The sequence below is a fragment of the Rhineura floridana genome, chromosome 20, assembly GCF_030035675.1.
Source record: "Rhineura floridana isolate rRhiFlo1 chromosome 20, rRhiFlo1.hap2, whole genome shotgun sequence".
Taxonomy (NCBI): Eukaryota; Metazoa; Chordata; class Lepidosauria; order Squamata; family Rhineuridae; genus Rhineura; species Rhineura floridana.
Genome location: NC_084499.1, coordinates 12,010,510 through 12,027,926, shown reverse-complemented (window position 1 = coordinate 12,027,926; position 17,417 = coordinate 12,010,510). Strand labels below are relative to the sequence as shown.

The 17,417-nt window shown below is 46.6% G+C and overlaps 1 protein-coding gene across 1 annotated transcript; it reads left to right on the top strand.

The window, feature by feature from the left end:
• Window positions 1–646: 646 nt before the first annotated feature.
• On the top strand, window positions 647–10,958 carry ATP6V1G1 (ATPase H+ transporting V1 subunit G1). The gene is made up of 3 exons (XM_061604147.1): window positions 647–931; window positions 8,514–8,614; window positions 10,164–10,958. The coding sequence occupies exons 1-3, from the start codon at window positions 850–852 to the stop codon at window positions 10,335–10,337; spliced, it is 357 nt and encodes a 118-aa protein (XP_061460131.1). The 5' UTR covers window positions 647–849; the 3' UTR covers window positions 10,338–10,958.
• Window positions 10,959–17,417: the final 6,459 nt, after the last annotated feature.

Here is a 17,417-nt window from a genome sequence, read left to right as displayed (position 1 = left end):
CAGTACAATAAGTAAAAGAAGTGATAAAAGCAGAATTAAGAAAATCAGCCTGTTTAATGCCGGCATGAAGCTTGAGTGCCGCAGTTTGGGAACACCTACACTGTAACACCCATAATTATTATAATATCTAATAATACATAATATATAATTATTGTTATATGCCTTCAAGTCGATTAAGACCTATAGCAACCCTATGGCCATATATTATCGCGCAAGACGGCGATCGAGCTCGCGGCGGTTGTGATGACGATGTGCTCTGTAGGCGGAGCTAGAGGAAAGACTCGAGTCTGCGCAGTGAAGACTTGGGCAAAACCTAAGGTGGTGGAGCGGAGGGGGAAAATAAGGGATGAAAAAATAGAAAGGGGGAACGGGCCACGTGACCACCACCACCACCATAGAGAAGCCACTGGAGATAAAGGGGGAGGAAAATACCTGCAGAATACTTATTTTAGTTCCGAATTTTCATAAAAATGCTTCTTTTCCCCTGTTACATTCTTAACTTTTGATTTAAGGGGGGAAATCTGTTTATTTTTCTGAGGGAGAAGGGACGTCTTCCCCAACATAGCGAAGAAACGCCAGAGAAGCGGGGTTTCCGGTGTGCTACGGAAGTGATGTCAGTGGAGGCGGTGCCGGCTGGTTTATCTCTGCGTCCGTGCCTCGCTGCTCACGTGACCCTTCAGCTGACAGCCTTGCGCCACACAGTTCATTCCTGGCTGAGGGAAGGAGCGGAGCGTGGAAAATTCGGAGCGCGGCGGTTTGAGGGGAAAGGAAGGAGGCAGGCGGCCCAGAAGGGAGCCGGCAGGAGCTGCAGGGGAGCGCCGCGACCGCCGCCAGCCGAGCGACGCTGCCATGGCCAGCCAGTCGCAGGGCATCCAGCAGCTGTTGCAGGCCGAGAAGAGAGCCGCCGAGAAGGTTGCTGAGGCCCGCAAGAGTGAGTGGAGTGGGTGGGGGTCTTTCCAGAAGGTATGCGAGGTGGCTGTCGCTATTGGGGCGAGGGAAGGACTTAAAACAGTGGATTTATTCTAGAAGGTTATGCTGTCATGAATAGAAACTGCATTTTGAACGTTAGGGTGCATTCATTACTCCCTCCCCCACGGATTTGTGTTTTAATTTGGACATAGGTTTAAAAATGCAGGCCCGCCCAGGAATACAATATAAGAAGCGCCTGGCTGCTACATCAGGCGAAAGGCTCATCTAGTCCAGCATCCTCTTCTCACAAGCAGGTGTCCATAAGGGGAAGCCCACAAGTGAGATTTGAGCGCAAGAGCACTCTCCCCTCCTGTGGTTTCCAGCAAGTGGTGTTTGAAATCATTCTTGATAGCCTTATCTTCCATTAATTTGTCTAATCCTCTTAAAACCGCTGCCTTTTTGGGTTTTTTTAAAAAAAGAGGTGCTTTGGACCTTGGATTGCCTTCAAGTCAATTCTGGCTTACAGCGACTGTACGAATAGGGTTTTCATGGTAAGCGGTGTTCAGAGGTGGTTTACCATTGCCTTCCTCTGAGGCTAAGAGTGACTGACCCAAGATCACCCAGTGAGCTTCATAGCTGTGTGGGGATTCGAACCCTGGTCTCCCAGGTTGTAGTCCAACCAGGGCTGTGGAGTCGGAGTCGGAAGCAATTTTGGGTGGAGTCGGAGTAGGTAGAAATGTACCGACTCCGGCTTCAAAATAAATTTTGATCGACAAATTTTTTAAAATATAAATTCAAAATGTCAAAGAAGCTTCCCATGAAGTCAGCTGTAGTTGAGCATTTCACCATAACTCAGGATGGAAAACATTTTGTGTGTCAGTGTATGACACAGGACCCAGATGAAGGCAAATGTTGTGATGCCAAGATCAGCACATATTCAGGCAGTGATAAAAATGCTCCTATGAGAGCTTCCAATTTAAAAAGACATTTACAGCCCTTTCCAGGGATGTGGAGTCGGAAGCAATTTTGGGTGGGGGTGGAGTCGGAGTCGGACAGTAGAAAAATAGAGTCGGAGTCGAAGGTTTGGCGTACCAACTCCACAGCCCTGAGTCCAACACTAACCACTATGGCACACTGGCTCGAAAGAGGTGCTAGTGCTCATATATTGATGTGCTATGGGTGCCAGCACATTATGGCTGCCATGGGTAGCAAAAAATGGTGCCAGTACTCTGTACCAGTGAGTACTTTCACAAAATAGAGCCCTGCTTAAACCATTCAAGTTAGCTGTCATCACTGCCTCCTGTGGGAGCGAATTCTGTAGTTTAACTCTGAGGTGTGTGAAGAAGTACTTCCTTTTTTGTGTCCTGAATCTCCCAACATTCAACTTCATTGGATATCCACAAGCTCTAGCTTTATGAGAGGGAGAAAAACTTTTCTCTTTCCACTTTCTCCATGCTATGAATAATTTTATATACTTCTGTCATATCGCCTCTTACCTCTTTTCTAAACTAAAAAGCCCCACATGCTGCAAACTTTCCTTATAGGGGACTTGCTGCATCCCCTTGATCATTTGACCTGGCGTGTATTATAGAGACCTGGTTGGATGAGGCTGGGGGAGTTAATCTCTCTCAGCTTTGTCTCCCTGTTTCTCTGTACACCAGCAGGCTAGACCTGGGGGACGGGGAGGTGGAGTCACAGTGATCTTTCGAAATACCATCTACCTGACCAGGTACCCTCTTCCACAGTCCTCAGGGTTCGAATGCGTTTTTTTGAAGCTGGGTGCTCGGGACAAAATAGGGATTCTGTTGGTGTACCGCCCACCCCGCTGCCCAACTGTCTCCCTTCCTGAGCTAACTGAGGTAATTTCGGGGTTGATACTGGAGTCTACAAGGTTTGTGGTACTGGGCAACTTCAATGTCCACGCCAATGTTGCCCTTTCTGGAGTGGCTCAGGACTTCATGGCCTCCATGACAACCATGGGTTTGTCCCAAATAATATCTGGCCCCACTCACGCTGCTGGTCATACTTTGGACCTTGTCTTCTGTGCTAGACGAGATGTTTGTGATCTTGGTGTGGAGAAACTTTCATTAGTTCCGTTGTCATGGACAGATCACTACCTGGTTAGTTTTCGACTCACTGCGACTCAGAACCTCCGCAGGGGTGGGGGACCAATTAGAATGGTCCGCCCCAGGAGACTGATGGATCCGGATGGTTTTCTGATGGCCCTTGGGGATTTTCCGGTCACCTTGGCAGGTGATTCTGTCGAAGCCTTGGTCGACCTTTGGAATGAAGAAATGACCAGGGCAGTGGACACAATCGCCCCTAAGTGCCTCCTTTCGCGGATTGGAACCAAATCAGCTCCTTGGTTTACTGGAGAACTGGTGATGATGAAACGCGAAAGACAGAGACTAGAGCGATGTTGGCGGAAAACTCTGAACGAATCTGATCGAACACGGGCTAGAACCTACTTAAAGACCTATTCCATAGCAGTGAGGACCCAGAAGAAACTCTTCTTCTCCGCCTCTATTGCATCCGCTGAATCTCGCCCGGCAGAATTGTTTCGAGTTGTCAAGGGTCTTTTAAATTCTGACCCTCATGAATATGTTGACCACTCTCTAACCCGTTGTCATGAGTTTGCATGTTATTTTGCAAACAAAGTCGCTCAGATTCGTTCTGACTTAGACGCCAAGATTAATACAGTCTCTACGGATGTAACTTCGGTTCCTGCTTGCTTAATTAGAATGGATTCTTTTCAGCTTGTTCAACCCGAGGATGTGGACAGAATCCTTGGAGAAGTACGTCCCACCACGTGCATGGTAGATCCTTGCCCTTCCTGGCTTATAAAAACTGCCAGAGAGGGACTGGGTAAGTGGGTCATGGAAGTGATTAATGCCTCTTTGGGACAGGGCAGCATACCGTCCTGTCTAAAGGAGGCAGTAATAAGACCTTTACTGAAAAAACCTTCCTTGGACCCTCTATTATTAGGTAATTACCGCCCAGTATCTAATATTCCTTTTCTTGGCAAGATAATAGAGCGGGTGGTGACTGCTCAGCTCCAGGGATTTTTGGATGAGACGGACTATCTAGATCCAGCTCAGTCTGGTTTCAGGCCAGGTTGTGGAACTGAGACGGCCTTGGTCGCCTTGGTGGATGACCTTCGCAGAGAGCTGGACAGGGGGAGTGTGTCCCTGTTGGTTTTACTGGATCTCTCAGCTGCTTTTGATACCATCGACCATGGTATCCTTCTGGGCCGCCTCGCTGGGATGGGACTTGTAGGCACGGTAATACGGTGGCTCCGGTCCTTCCTGGAGGAACGAACCCAGAAGGTGGTTATGGGGGACTCCTGTTCGACCACCTGGCCATTGACCTATGGGGTCCCACAGGGTTCAGTTTTGTCCCCCATGTTATTTAATATCTACATGAAACCGCTGGGAGAGGTTATCTGGAGTTTTGGGGTTCGGTGCCACCAATATGCAGATGACACCCAACTCTATCTCTCCTTTCCACCTGATGAAACCAAGGAAGCCGTCCAGGTTCTCAACCGATGCCTGGTATCAGTGATGGACTGGATGGGAGCGAACAAGCTGAAATTAAATCCTGACAAGACAGAGGTGCTCCTCGTCAGTCGGAAGGCGGAGCAGGGAATAGGGATTCAACTTGTGCTGGATGGGGTTACACTCCCCCTGAAATCACAGGTTCGCAGTTTGGGAGTGCTCCTGGACTCGGCTCTGACTCTGGAGGCACAGGTCTCGGCTGTGGCTAGGAGTGCTTTCGCTCAATTAAGATTGGTGCGCCAACTGCGCCCGTTCCTTGACCAGTCAGACTTGACCACGGTGACACATGCCTTAGTTACATCCCGATTAGACTACTGTAACACGCTCTACGTGGGGCTGCCCCTGAAGACTGCTCGGAAACTGAAATTGGTACAAAGAGCTGCAGCCAGGATGTTAACTGGGGCGGGATATAGAGAACATACAACCCCGCTGTTGTATCAGCTCCACTGGTTGCCCATTTTTTTCCGGGCACAATTCAAGGTGCTGGTTTTGACCTATAAAGCCTTATACGGCTTAGGTCCAGGCTATCTGTCAGAGCGCCTCTCCCTCTATGAACCTGCTCGGACTTTAAGATCCTCCAGCGAGACTCTACTTATTACCCCTTCCTTCCTGCAAGTTCATCTTGCAGAGACACAGAATAGGGCTTTTTCGGTGGCCGCCCCTAGACTGTGGAACTCTCTCCCTATTGAGGTCCGGTTGGCTTCCTCATTATCGAATTTTCGTGCACAGGTGAAGACTGTTCTATTTAGACGGGCTTTTAACCAATGTAGTTAGTTTTAACCTATGTTTATTTAATTCCATTTTAAATTGCTTAAACTGAATATCATGTTTATTAATTATTGCTGTTTTAACGTAAGCCGCCCTGAGTTCCTCGGAAAAAGGGCGGGGTATAAATATTTTAAATAAATAAATAATTTTGATTGCCCTTTTCTAGAGCCAGAGAATACTTATTCCTGGGAGGTAGAATGTTGCTCCTTGGTGACCTGTACTGGACAATTTTCTATGAATAAATGTTAAGTTGCTAATATTGGCCGGGGTAGTAAATATACCCCAGTGCATTTCTAGGCAGTTCTATGTGCCAGGTAGTTTTTTGTTTCCAGAAGGAAAATGTTGAGTGGTAACTGGCTGAGATTTCCAGACGTTGTACAGGTGGCAATTTGGGATAATGTCCCAGAAAGACTACCCTGTAGGTTTACTTATGTGCAAATTGCACAATGAAAACTGTGCTGGGGACAGGTTTTTTGCCCCACAAAATTGGAAGGAAACTTTAATTAACACTGAGACTATAACTGAAACAGGTGTACTGGCATGCATTGTGGAGAAGCTTGGGAGTGGGTCAGTCCAGAGGGGTTTATCTGAGGGCCTGTGTACTGAAGAAGCCCAGCCCAAACACTAGATAGAACCAACGTGCCAGATAATAACTTTATGTATGTGAAGGGGAAAAGCAGCAGAAGGAAACCTTCAGCAGGTGGGTCCACATGGAAAAGGTGGCTAAAGAGGATCTTAACTGCTAGGAGGAACTTAATGCTGGCATGCTTCAAAATGGGGTAGAATAATGGCACAGGAGTAATGCAGCTGTCAAGCTAGGAAGAAAAAGAAATGAAATCTGGATTGGGGGCCTGCCCTTGGCTCCAAATATAGCTTCTGCTTCTGGATACTCGAGACTGAAGCCGTCCAAGTGATTTAGCAATTTTCTAATTTTGCTGCTCAGGGCAAACAATGTTTAGCCTTTGGATTACCTGCAGTATTGATGGTGGGCAAATGGCCTCCCAGGTCACATGGTGTGTAATCCTGAACTAATTGATTGAAGCTGAACAAGAGACTGGTGGTTGCTTTGGGGACACAGACCAGAAAAGTGATTTCTGCAATATTGGGGATTAAGAGCCTTCAACTAAAACTCCTGTATTTGAATTCCTCCTCTTCCTCTTTTTTATGCATTTTTAAAGGAAATATGGAAATGCCTGGAATTCCTAAGGTGACTTTGCAGAAAAGGATTGGAGGGAGGAACTTGCTTGGTGGTAGGACCAGTGGAATCATGTCATGTGTTGGGAAAGATTGCACAGTAAGCAAGTGTCTGGCTAATCCAAGTGCTGGAAACTGTAACAAATCACCAGGCTTGATTAAGACAGCAGTTCCGCCAGCCAAAAATGTTCAAAAACTGCATTTGACTTTACACATCCTACAACATCACATTTCAAGTTTGTTGAGATGTTGAAAGTTGCACTACTTCTTTTCTGTATCAACATCCAGTCTTTTGAGGGAAACAAATATTCAAGGCAGCAAAACAAATGTGCAAAGACAAAAACTGATGTATTCAAAATTAACCAATATGTTCAAAATGGATTAAGTACTTTAACAGATTTCAAATTACAGTAAAAAGTAGGTTGAACGGACCAACTACCAGCATTTAAAATCTCTTTTAAAAGGCCATGTCAAACTATTTCTGATGAGTAATTTGCTGTCTGCCAGAAGGCAAGCAGCTGTGCTTCTTTCCACAAGGTATTCCATTGTCTGGGAGCCACAACTGAAAAGGCTCTGCTCTTTGTGACCGCCTGCTGTACATTATAAGAACATAGAGCCTTGCTGGATCAGCCCAACGGCTCATCTAGTCCAGTATCCTATTCTCGTAGTGACTGACCCGATGCCTATGGGAAGCCGCCAAGGATCTCAGCAGGCTCTCAGAAAAAGAACTCATGGTTCAGACAGATTAATGATTCTGAAGATGTTCCAGCCCCATGTTTTATTGTTTCAAGCATTTCTAATATTGCTTTTTATGTATACAAAAAGCAGTTTACAGTATTTACCCAATATTACCTAAGTTAATTATGCCCATTAATTTCATTTGGTCTACTTGGAGTAATATTGGGTACAAGCGTGTATGTGGGTTGTGAGGGGGAGGAGAGAATAAAGAAGGTACAAAACAGAATACATTTTTGTACAATATAACATAATAAGAATGTGGTAAATTAAACTTCCTGAAAAGCCTGTCTTGATTTTTTTTTTTTTTTTACAAAAAGTCTTCACCTGGGCACCAAAAAGATGAGGTGGCACAGTTGGGCAAGCTTCCCTGGGCAGAGAAGTCTAGAAGTGAGACACCACAACACAGAAGACCCTTTCCTGGGTCACACATGGCTTTAACTGTCAAAACTAGCATTTTGGATTGCACCTGGAAACAATCTGGTAACCTGCGTAGATGGCATGTAATATCAGCATTATGTGTTCCAAGCTACTGCTTCTAGTTAACAACCTAGCAGATGCATTTTGGACTGTTTGCACTTTGCAAACTGTCTTCAGAAGTAGCCCTTTGTAGAACATATTGCAGAAATCTTGCCTGGCTTGTACACAGTAAGTGTATCCTCTAAAGCTAGTGCCCTGTTCTCTGCCTCCGCTGTTGGGGGCAGTATGTTTCTGAACACCAGTTGTGGGAATCGCAAGTGGGGAGAGTGCTGTTGTGCTCAGATCCTGCCTGTGGGCTTCCCATTGAGAAATCTGGTTGGCCACTGTGAGAACAGGATGCTGGACTAGATGGGCCATTAGCATGAGGCAGCAGGGCTCTGCTTATTTTCTTACTGTTTATCCATGAATGCATACTGTAGGTTGTCAGTGGCCAATTGTGTCTCTTCATACTATGCAAGCACAATATACACAAGCGTTAAAAAAGACAATGATATGTGCACTGTCCTATTACGGCAGAGCTCACCAACCTTTTTAGTTGGGGTGTGTGTATCAAAACTGAAAGAAATGACCACATAGCTTATGGGGATCTCAACATCAACTGTGGGATGATGGAAAAGAGATTCTGGCTCTCTGTGTGGCAACCTTTCAAGTCCTTGGAAAGTGCTATCATATCTCCCCTCATTCGTCTCTTCTCAGGGCTAAACATGCCCAGTTCCTTCCGTCTTTCATCAGGAGAGTAGCCCTTGACTTCTTAACAGACAGCTGCAGCCTTACTCAAAATCTGAAAACTTGGAACAGTAACTGAACCACTTTACAGATTAATCCTTGATAGGCTGCTTAACTGATATCTGAACACTCCTCTCTCAAAAAAAGGAAAGAACCGACGGCTCAAGCAAGCAAAAGAAGAAGCCCAGGCTGAAATTGAGCAATATCGCCTGCAGAGGGAGAAGGATTTCAAAGAAAAGGAAGCAGCGGTTGGTTTGATTTTTCACTAGCTAATTTTTTTCTTTTCTTTCCTCTCTGGCTAGATTGGCTGCTTGCTCCAGTGGTGATTCTTGAAAGTCGCTGGGGAGGGAGGGAGGGAGGGGTGGGTGGGTGGGTGGATGGCTGGGACTTGCAGCAATCTTCAGTACAGCAATGGGGACCCTGTGATCCTCCAGACACTGCTGGCCTACAACTTCCATCATCCCTAACTATCCTGTTCTGTGACTGGGCAGCCCTCCGGATTCAGTGGGACCACAACGCCCACCATCCCTCACCGTTGGCCATGCTTGTGGCAGCTGACCTTAGTGTCCAACAACATCTGGAGGGCCGCAGGTTCCCCAGCCCTGCTTCAATACTTTCAGGCATGCAAGAAGTGTCCTGCTGGATCAGACCAAAGGCATGGAGGCAGCAGCCCTTTCACACTCTTGCTGTCCAGAAACTCATATTAAGAGGAGTGCTCCCTCTGAGCATAGATATCCCATAGAGCCAGGGTGTCTAATAGGCGTACATCATGATTGGGGATCCTGTGGCCCTCCAGATGTTGGTGGACTCCCAGCATCCATCAGCCCCAGCCAGCATGGCAGTCTGCATGGGATGATATGAGCTGTAGTCTGGCAAAAGCTGGAGGGCCACAGCATCGCTATCCTTACAATATAGGCCTCTCCTCATTCAGTTCTTGTGTCTTAACTGCCTTCTAAAGCCAGAGGCCATTGCTACATCTTAAATCGGTAGAGTTTGACGTTGTTTTTTGTATCCTGAATTTGTTGCTCATCAATTCCTAGTGGGTGACCTTGAGTTTTAGCATTATGGGAAAGGGAGAGGGGAAAAGGCCACTTTTGCCTCATTATGTGTAATTTAACTTATGTTTTCGGTACCCCCTCCAAATATATATATATATTTTTGCTCCCAAAACTAGTTACTTGTTGGGAAAGCGCTGTAACCTCCTGATCATTTTGGCATGGTTTTTCAGACTGTTGTGGCACACTCTTCCCCGGATCCATCTTCAACTCCAGCCTATAAAGCTAGACATGCTTTAGCTCCCCTCTGTGTGCGCACACACACAGGCATGGGGAGCATTCTTCAGCCCAAGGGCCACGTACCCTACTGAACAATTTTCTGGGGGCCACACGCCCAGTGGTGGGTGGGAGCCGGGATGAAACTGGGCAGAACATCCAGACAAGCAGGAGGCATTAGCAGAGTCCAAGCACACATTCCAACCCGGCTCCCACCCACCACTGGGCGTGTGGCCCCCAGAAAAACACTGAAGAAACACTGAAGAAAGATGTGACTCCATAGGGGATGTGGCCTGCGGCGAGTCCCAGGGGCCAGATAGAGAGGGCCAGAGGTTACCTAAGAGTAAGTCCCACTGTACTCAATGGGACCTACTTCTAAGTAGATATGTACAGGATTGTGCTGGCTTTATGTTGTCTTGAGGTACTGAATAACCTTGGAAAGCATGTTGGATTTCTATAGGCATAAAACTTGCTTCTGTGTATTGCAATTCATTAAATAGCCTCTTTTTTTCTCCAACTGCTTCAGGCTCTTGGTTCCCATGGCAGTACTGCCACTGAGGTGGAAAAGGAGACCCAGGAGAAGATGACCATTCTCCAGAACAACTTCCAGAAGAACACCGAGGAGGTGCTGAACAGCCTGCTGAACTTAGTCTGCGACATCAAACCAGAAATCCATTTGAACTACCGCATCAATGGATAGGGGTGGGGGACATTTTGGCCTTCAGGAGATGTATTAAGCAATATCGACTCTAGTTGTGCCCCTTCTTTTCGTAAGAGATGTTAACTTATTTCCAAGAGTTCTAGATCTTTTTTTTTTTTTTTGCTGAAACCTCTTGTCTACTTTTTGTAGCATTTTTGGAGCTCATCCAAAGATATATATATATATATATATATATATATATATATATATACACACACACTAGTTATGCGTTTCAAAAGTGCATTATGATAAGTTTAAAACTAGGTTAATATCAGATGACTTGTGGTAAGTATTAGATTGAGTATTTTATCCTCATGAAGTATTTGAAAGTCAGGAAGGATATGAAATGTTAGATAACCTTCTGTATACCTCTTAAAATTTGTAAACATGTGAACCACATACACTGGCAAATAACAGCCCTCACCAATAGAGAGTGGCGGTTTTGTTCATAAAAAGTTCTGAGTCTTACCATAAAGACTAGTCCAGTGGCTTGTGAAAGTGTGTTTTTTGAAATAGGTTCTATTTAAACAGCTTTGCTCTGTATATCTTCCTGTTTAACTTGAACTAGAAACCTGCCTTCAAATATTCTTGAAGGAAAAGTAAAGATCTTATTTCACCTGAGCTTTGATTGAAACTCATTTAGTCATTCATTTATTTGATTCAGTTTATGCCAGTGTGGTGTAGCGGTTAAGGTGTTGGACTATGACCTGGGAGACCAGGGTTCAAATCCCCACACAGCCACAAAGCTCACTGAGTGACCTTGGGCCAGTCACTGCCTCTCAGCCTCAGAGGAAGGCAATGGTTAACCACCTCTGAATACCGCTTGTCATGAAAACCTTGTTCATAGGGTCGTCATAACTGGGGATCGACTTGAAGGCAGTCCAGTCATGAATCGCTTCCCATTAAAATGTCTCAAGCAATTTCACGGTGAAAATATCAATAATCAAAATAATTCCATATGTAAAAAGTACTAAAAACTCCATAAAAAAGAACTACAAACAATTTCACATCAAATACAGATGCAGCCTGTGACAAAGATCTCTCCATGAAAGTCTTGGGGGGGGGGGGGTCAGTAGGTGCTGAAAAAAACTGTAGAGGTAGCGCCTGTCTGATGTCTTCATGGGAAGTAATTTGAAAGGTTAGGTGGTATCACACTAACATGACTTCTCCTCTCCTGCAGGACTTTGGTTAATTGATCGCAGGTCCCTGATTGATTGATTGATTTCACAAAATTTATATACCGCTTGATTGTAAAAGAACTGTCAAATGCTTTACAAGAGATATCAAATTACCGCTTACTGTTGAAAACAAGTAATTAAAAACATCAAAATGACAATTAAAACAGCAGTAAATTGTTTAAGAAAAGATTACAGCTCATCAACATCTGTGTTGTCTGGGTAGGTTTGCCTAAACAGAAACAGTTTAAGGAGGCGCTGAAAAGAATACAGCAAAGGTGCCTGTCTGATGTCAACAGACATTGGTTATCTCTGATAACCAAAGGTGGCTGAGCATTCTTGAGAAGTATGTGTGTGTGCTTTTGTCAGGCCAAGGGCTGTATTATCTCGTGGGCAACCTTTTGGGGTCTGCATGGCAATTGTGGCTGAAGTGAGAACCAACTGTACAACCCAGCCCTGCAAAACCCAAAGGTGCACATCATCTCTTCATCCTGGGAAGCAAGAGGCGTTGTCACAGTCCAAGGATGCATCCCATCCAGACAAAAGCATGCAGAGCAGGGCCAGTCAAGAGGATGGCTGGGGGAGGAGTTCCAAAGGCTGCATATAGAGGCCTGGGGGGCTGTATCCAGCCCATGGGTTAAAGCATCCCTAATTCTGGCCTCCAAGCCTGTGCATTAGCCAGTTTTGTCATATCCCATCCATGCCAAAATCCAGCCAGCCTTAGTGAAGAGATTAGACCGCTTGATATGCGGGTGGGTTGGGGAAGGAATGCTATAACATCTCAAACATGCTGTAAGGCAAGCATGGGGAACCTTTGGCCCTCCAGATATTTCACTGATTACAACTCCCAATAATCCCCGACCATTGGCTATTCAGGCTGAGGCTGATGGGAATTGGGGCTCCAACAATATCTGGAAGGCCATAGGCTTACACCATCATTAGGAAATGTATTGAAAATAAAGCTGCCGATATAATGCCGTTATACAAATCTATGGTGTGGCTACCTCTGGAATTCTGTACAGTTCTGATCCCTCACTTTACAAAGGATATTTTAGAGCACAAAAGCATTCTGAACAGGGCAGCCAAAATGATCAAGGGGATGGAGTGACTCCCCCTTTAAGGAAAGGTTGTAGCGTTTGGGCCTTTTTCATTTAGAGAAAAGGCAAGTAAGAGGTGCCTTGATAAAAGTAAAATTATGTGTGGTATGGAGAAAGCAGACTCACAGAGAAAAGTTTTTCCCTCTTATAACACTAGAACTCGTGGACATCCAGTGAAGCTGAACGTTGGAAAATTCAGGACAAAAGGAAATATTTCACACAGTGCGTAGTTAAATGGAATTTGCTCTCACAGGAGGCAGTGATGGCAACCAACTTGAATGCATAGAATCATAGCACAGTAGACTTGGAAGGAGCCTATAAGGCTACTCAGTGCAGAAATCCAAGTTTCTACTAGCCATGATAGCTATGCTCTGCCTCCATAGCCGAATGCAGTATGCTTCTGACAACCACTTGCTGGAAACCGCAGGAGGGGAGCATGCTCTTGTGCTCAGGTCCTGCTTGCAGGCTTCCCACGGGCATCTGGTTGGCCACTGTGAGAACAGGATGCTGGACTAGATGGGCCACTGGCCTGATCCAGAAGGCTCTTCTGATGTTCTTATCTCTGTTATGGTGTATTTAGGAAGGGCTGGTTAGAAACAAGAGTATGTAGACCAGGTGTGAAGAATCTTTGGCCCTCCAGATGTTGCTCAACTACAGCTCCCATCAGACCCAGCAAGCATGGCTAGTGGCCAGGGATGATGGGAATTGTTCAGCAAAATCTGGAGGGCCTAAGGTTCCTCACCCCAGCTTTACTGATTGCTTTGTAACTTGGAGCTCTCCCTCTGGCTCTGGTAGGGCAAACCTGTGGCCCTCTAGATCAGCCTTTGGGTCCCCAAATATTGTTGGAATACAACTCCCATCAGCCGCAGCCAGCATGACCAATGGTCAGGAATAATGGGAATTGTAGTCCAGGAACATCTGGGGACCCAAAGGCTGCTCTACATGCTGTAAATTTTATTTGTTACTACATTTATATCCCACCTTTCCTCCAAGGAACTCAAGGTCAGGGCCGGCACCTGATGGTAGGCGGGGGCACACAGCATGCTGGGGTATCTCCTGGTGCAGCAGGTAGGTGGGGCAGGCAGGCTTATTTAAGCTCACGCCACCTGTATTGGGGGGAGGGATTGACTGGGATCTCCTGCTGTGATCTGCAGCAACATTGGGGGAGCTGGGACCCACAACCTGAAGCTGCTGTGGATCACAAGCTCCACCCTTTCAGCCTAAGGAGGGCCCCTCAGCCAGGCCTTAACCTGGCCACCCTCTGGCACCGAGTCTACTCCAGGTAGCATACATGATTCTCCCCCAACTTGTTTTATCCTCACAACAACCCTGTGAGGTAGATTAGGCTGAGAGAGAGTGACTGGCTCAATTTCATTCAGTGAGCTTCATACCTGAGCAGAGATTTGAACCCTGGTCTTCCAGGGCCTAGTCAGACACTCTAACCACTACACCACACTGACTACCACTCTCCTGATCCCCGACCAATCGCCATGCTGGCTGGGGTGTATGCGAACTGGAGTCTTAACAGCAGCTGAAGAACCACAGTTTCCCTAGGACAACAGCCCGTCACCTGAATTCTGATTTGTAGAGGGAATGGGCCTCCTTTGTTGGGGGTGCTGCTTCTGCATCTCAGAATGAACCAAGGCCTAGCCTCTGTCCTAGACTCAAGCAGATGTCCAGAGAAGGGGAGAGACTTAGTCTTCAACCCTGAATCATCTGCATCGTGTGCTGGAAGTCTGGTGATGGAGGAGAGCTTTGCACTGAGTTTTTGCAGAAGCAAGCGTGAGTCTCATGTGCCACTTCTGCTTTCTCCAGGCCAGTGCGAAGGGAGACAGCTTCCTCCTCCTCTCCCAAGTCATCTGATATCGTGATATCTGCAGAAGAATCCGAAGGGAGGGGACGGAAATACTAACTAGCTAACAAGTCAGTGGTAAACCACCTCTGAATACCTCTTACTATGAAAACCCTATGAATAGACTATCCAAAATGCAACACGAGATAGTGCTGGAAGGTGAGACTCCCAGGTCATTGGCTCTCAGCGAGCTACTGGGGAAGAACAACGGACAAGTACGAGTAGCGCTGTGACTAATGGATCAAAGCCAAATGGAAGCCCGGAGACCGATGCACACAGTTGCGAAAGGAGAGTCCAGAGTTGTACACCGTAGGAACATGGACTGTGAGATAACAAATGCTATTGGAGGTCGCCGATTCTTAGGGTCGCCATAAGTCGTAATCGACTTGAAGGCACACAACACTCACACAGCTAGTAAATCAGCTTGCAAGCTCCCATCTGTTTTCATTTTGCGGTTGAGGAAAGACGCCTGAGCACAAAATGCCCTTTGCCTCTTGTAACATCGCGTGCACATTAAGAGCATAAGCAGTGGAGACTTCTCCTTCAGGACAACTGCCCCACCAACCTCAATCTCTGCTCAGCCAGCCTTCACCTGCCTACTTTCTTACTTCGAACCCGTCTTGGGTATGGCCCTGTCTGTCAGCTTCCTCCTCCTTAGTCTCACTGCAACTTTTATAGAACTCAGAAGGGAGGACGATGAGACCAAAAGTAGGATTAGTTGGCTCTTCCCATCATTGGCTCTGGTTCCACCTACTGTTGGGCTCCCCGCCTTCCGCCCCGCCAGTCCCAATGGGCACCAGCCACCAAGGAACTTAGAGAGCCTTGCACCAGACTAAAGGCCTCTGTAGCCTAACATCCTTTCTCTCCGCCCATTCCCGTGACCAGGCAGATTCCTGGAGGGGACCCGCAAGAAGGGTATGAAGCTAACCCAGTGACTAGTGTTCAGAAGCATGCTGCCTCTCATCCTGGAGGCAGCATACGGCTGCCATGACCGGTGGCAAATGGTTGCCTTGTCTTCCGTGAATTTGTCTAATCCCCTTTTCAGCACTGTCCAAACCAGTCACCAACTGGCAATTGGGGGGAAAAGACAGACCCCCAAAGCTGGCCATATCTGTGCAAGGGATGCTGACCTAGGGGTGTGCTGCATAGATTTTATGAAGGCGCTTAGCATGCAAGATTGCCCCTTTCTGTAATGACTCCCAACATCATTCCGCTGCCAGGGCCAGGTTTCTTTTATGGCCCCAAATCTATCCTGGGTAGTTAGACCCATATTTGATCCTCTTTATATGGAGCAGGGCGGGGCGGGGCTTTCCTCTCTTACACTCTTCCTGTGACACGGGAGATGTTGTCGAACAACTCTCATCATCCCTGGCCACTGGCCATGCTTGCTAGGGCTGATGGGAGTTGTAGTCCATCAACAACTGGAGGACCAAAGGTTCCTGGTGCTTGCTGTAAGGAATAAAAATGTGAAGGGTCAAAAAAGGAGATTATAAACTCCAAAGGTGCACAGAAAGAAAAACTTTATTCATAGGGTTAGGGCAACGGTGGGGAACCTTTTTCAGACCGGAGGGCTGCATTTTCCTTCTGGGCCCCACATGCTGGTGGTGATAGGGCCAGAGGCAGCTGTGAATGCAGATTTTATCTTTGCACTGTAGGGTAGTTTTTACACCCCCTCTCTGTCCTCCATCTAGTCAAGCAAGAGGCTGAAGGGCACGCTCCAGCCAGGCCACAACATTCTGGGAGGGTGTGAAGCAAGGCTGATGTGGGGTATGGCCTGGGGAGCAACCACATGGCCAGTTAGGGAGAACTGGAGGGCCACATTTGGCTCCTGGACTGAGGATCCCCACCTCTGGGGTAGGGTGATGGACACAGGGTTGTCCATTTCAGTACCTCTGTGGGATAATATTTTGAAACATGCCGGGCCAATCAACCTTTCCTGAGTACCTTTGAGATGTTGGATTGTATTATTTATTTATTTTATTTATTATTTCAATTTATATACCGCCCTTAGCAGAATAGCTCTCAGGGCGGTGAGCAAACAAGATAAAATACAATATATCATAATAAAAATCATAAAAACATATACAAACAAACAACAAAAAAACACTACAAAAACACAATACGACAAAAATTAAAAATATGGATTAAAAGATTAAAATGGTTAAGAAAATTAAAATGCCTGGGAGCATAAAAAGGTCTTTACCTGTCGCCGAAAAGATAGAAGTGTAGGCGCCAGGCGTAGCTCTTCGGGGAGGCTGTTCCACAACAGGGGCCACCACAGAAAAGGCCCTAGATCTAGTAACCACCCTCCGGGCTTCCCGATGGGTTGGTACCCGGAGGAGGGCCTTAGATTCTGAACGAAGTGAACGGGTAGGTTCGTATCGAGAGAGGCGTTCCACAAGGTATTGAGGTCCCACGCCGTGTAAGGCTTTATAGGTAAGAACCAGCACCTTGAATCTCGCCCGGAAGCAAATAGGAATTCAGCTAACTTTACTCAGAGCAGACACATTGAAATTAATGGGCCTGTTAGTCATGGCCATTAACCTCAGTGGGTCTACTCTGAGAAAAAGTTAGCTGAATATGACCCACTATCTTTTCATTTTTGCCCTGTTTTTTGGTACCTCTCCTCCTTGCAAGAAAAATGTGGCCAATTATTTGGGTTTTTTTTTGGTGCTTTTTGACTTCGCCAGTTGGGAGGGAGGAATGCAGTAAGACCTCTGGAGATGTATGGTTGTTTGTGGGTGGGAGGAACCGGTGTGGAGAACTTTTGGCCCTCCAGCTGTTGCTGAACTGCAACTCCCATCAGCCCCGGCAAGGACAGCCAGTGGACCAGGGTTGATGGGACGTGTAATTCAGCAGCATCTGCAGAGTGAAAGGTTCCCTGTGCCTGGTGCAGGGAAAGGAGAGGGTGGGAGAAGTTGCATCTTTACCCTGCTTTCATGCTCTCTCAGAAGAG

Bases quoted from the DNA above. Each gene is read 5' to 3' on its own strand.
- ATP6V1G1 (XM_061604147.1), top strand. From the start codon at position 850: ATGGCCAGCCAGTCGCAGGGCATCCAGCAGCTGTTGCAGGCCGAGAAG. The intron at 932-8,513 runs GTGAGTGGAGTG...TCTCAAAAAAAG, and splicing joins GGTTGCTGAGGCCCGCAAGA to GAAAGAACCGACGGCTCAAG. The intron at 8,615-10,163 runs GTTGGTTTGATT...CAACTGCTTCAG, and splicing joins TCAAAGAAAAGGAAGCAGCG to GCTCTTGGTTCCCATGGCAG.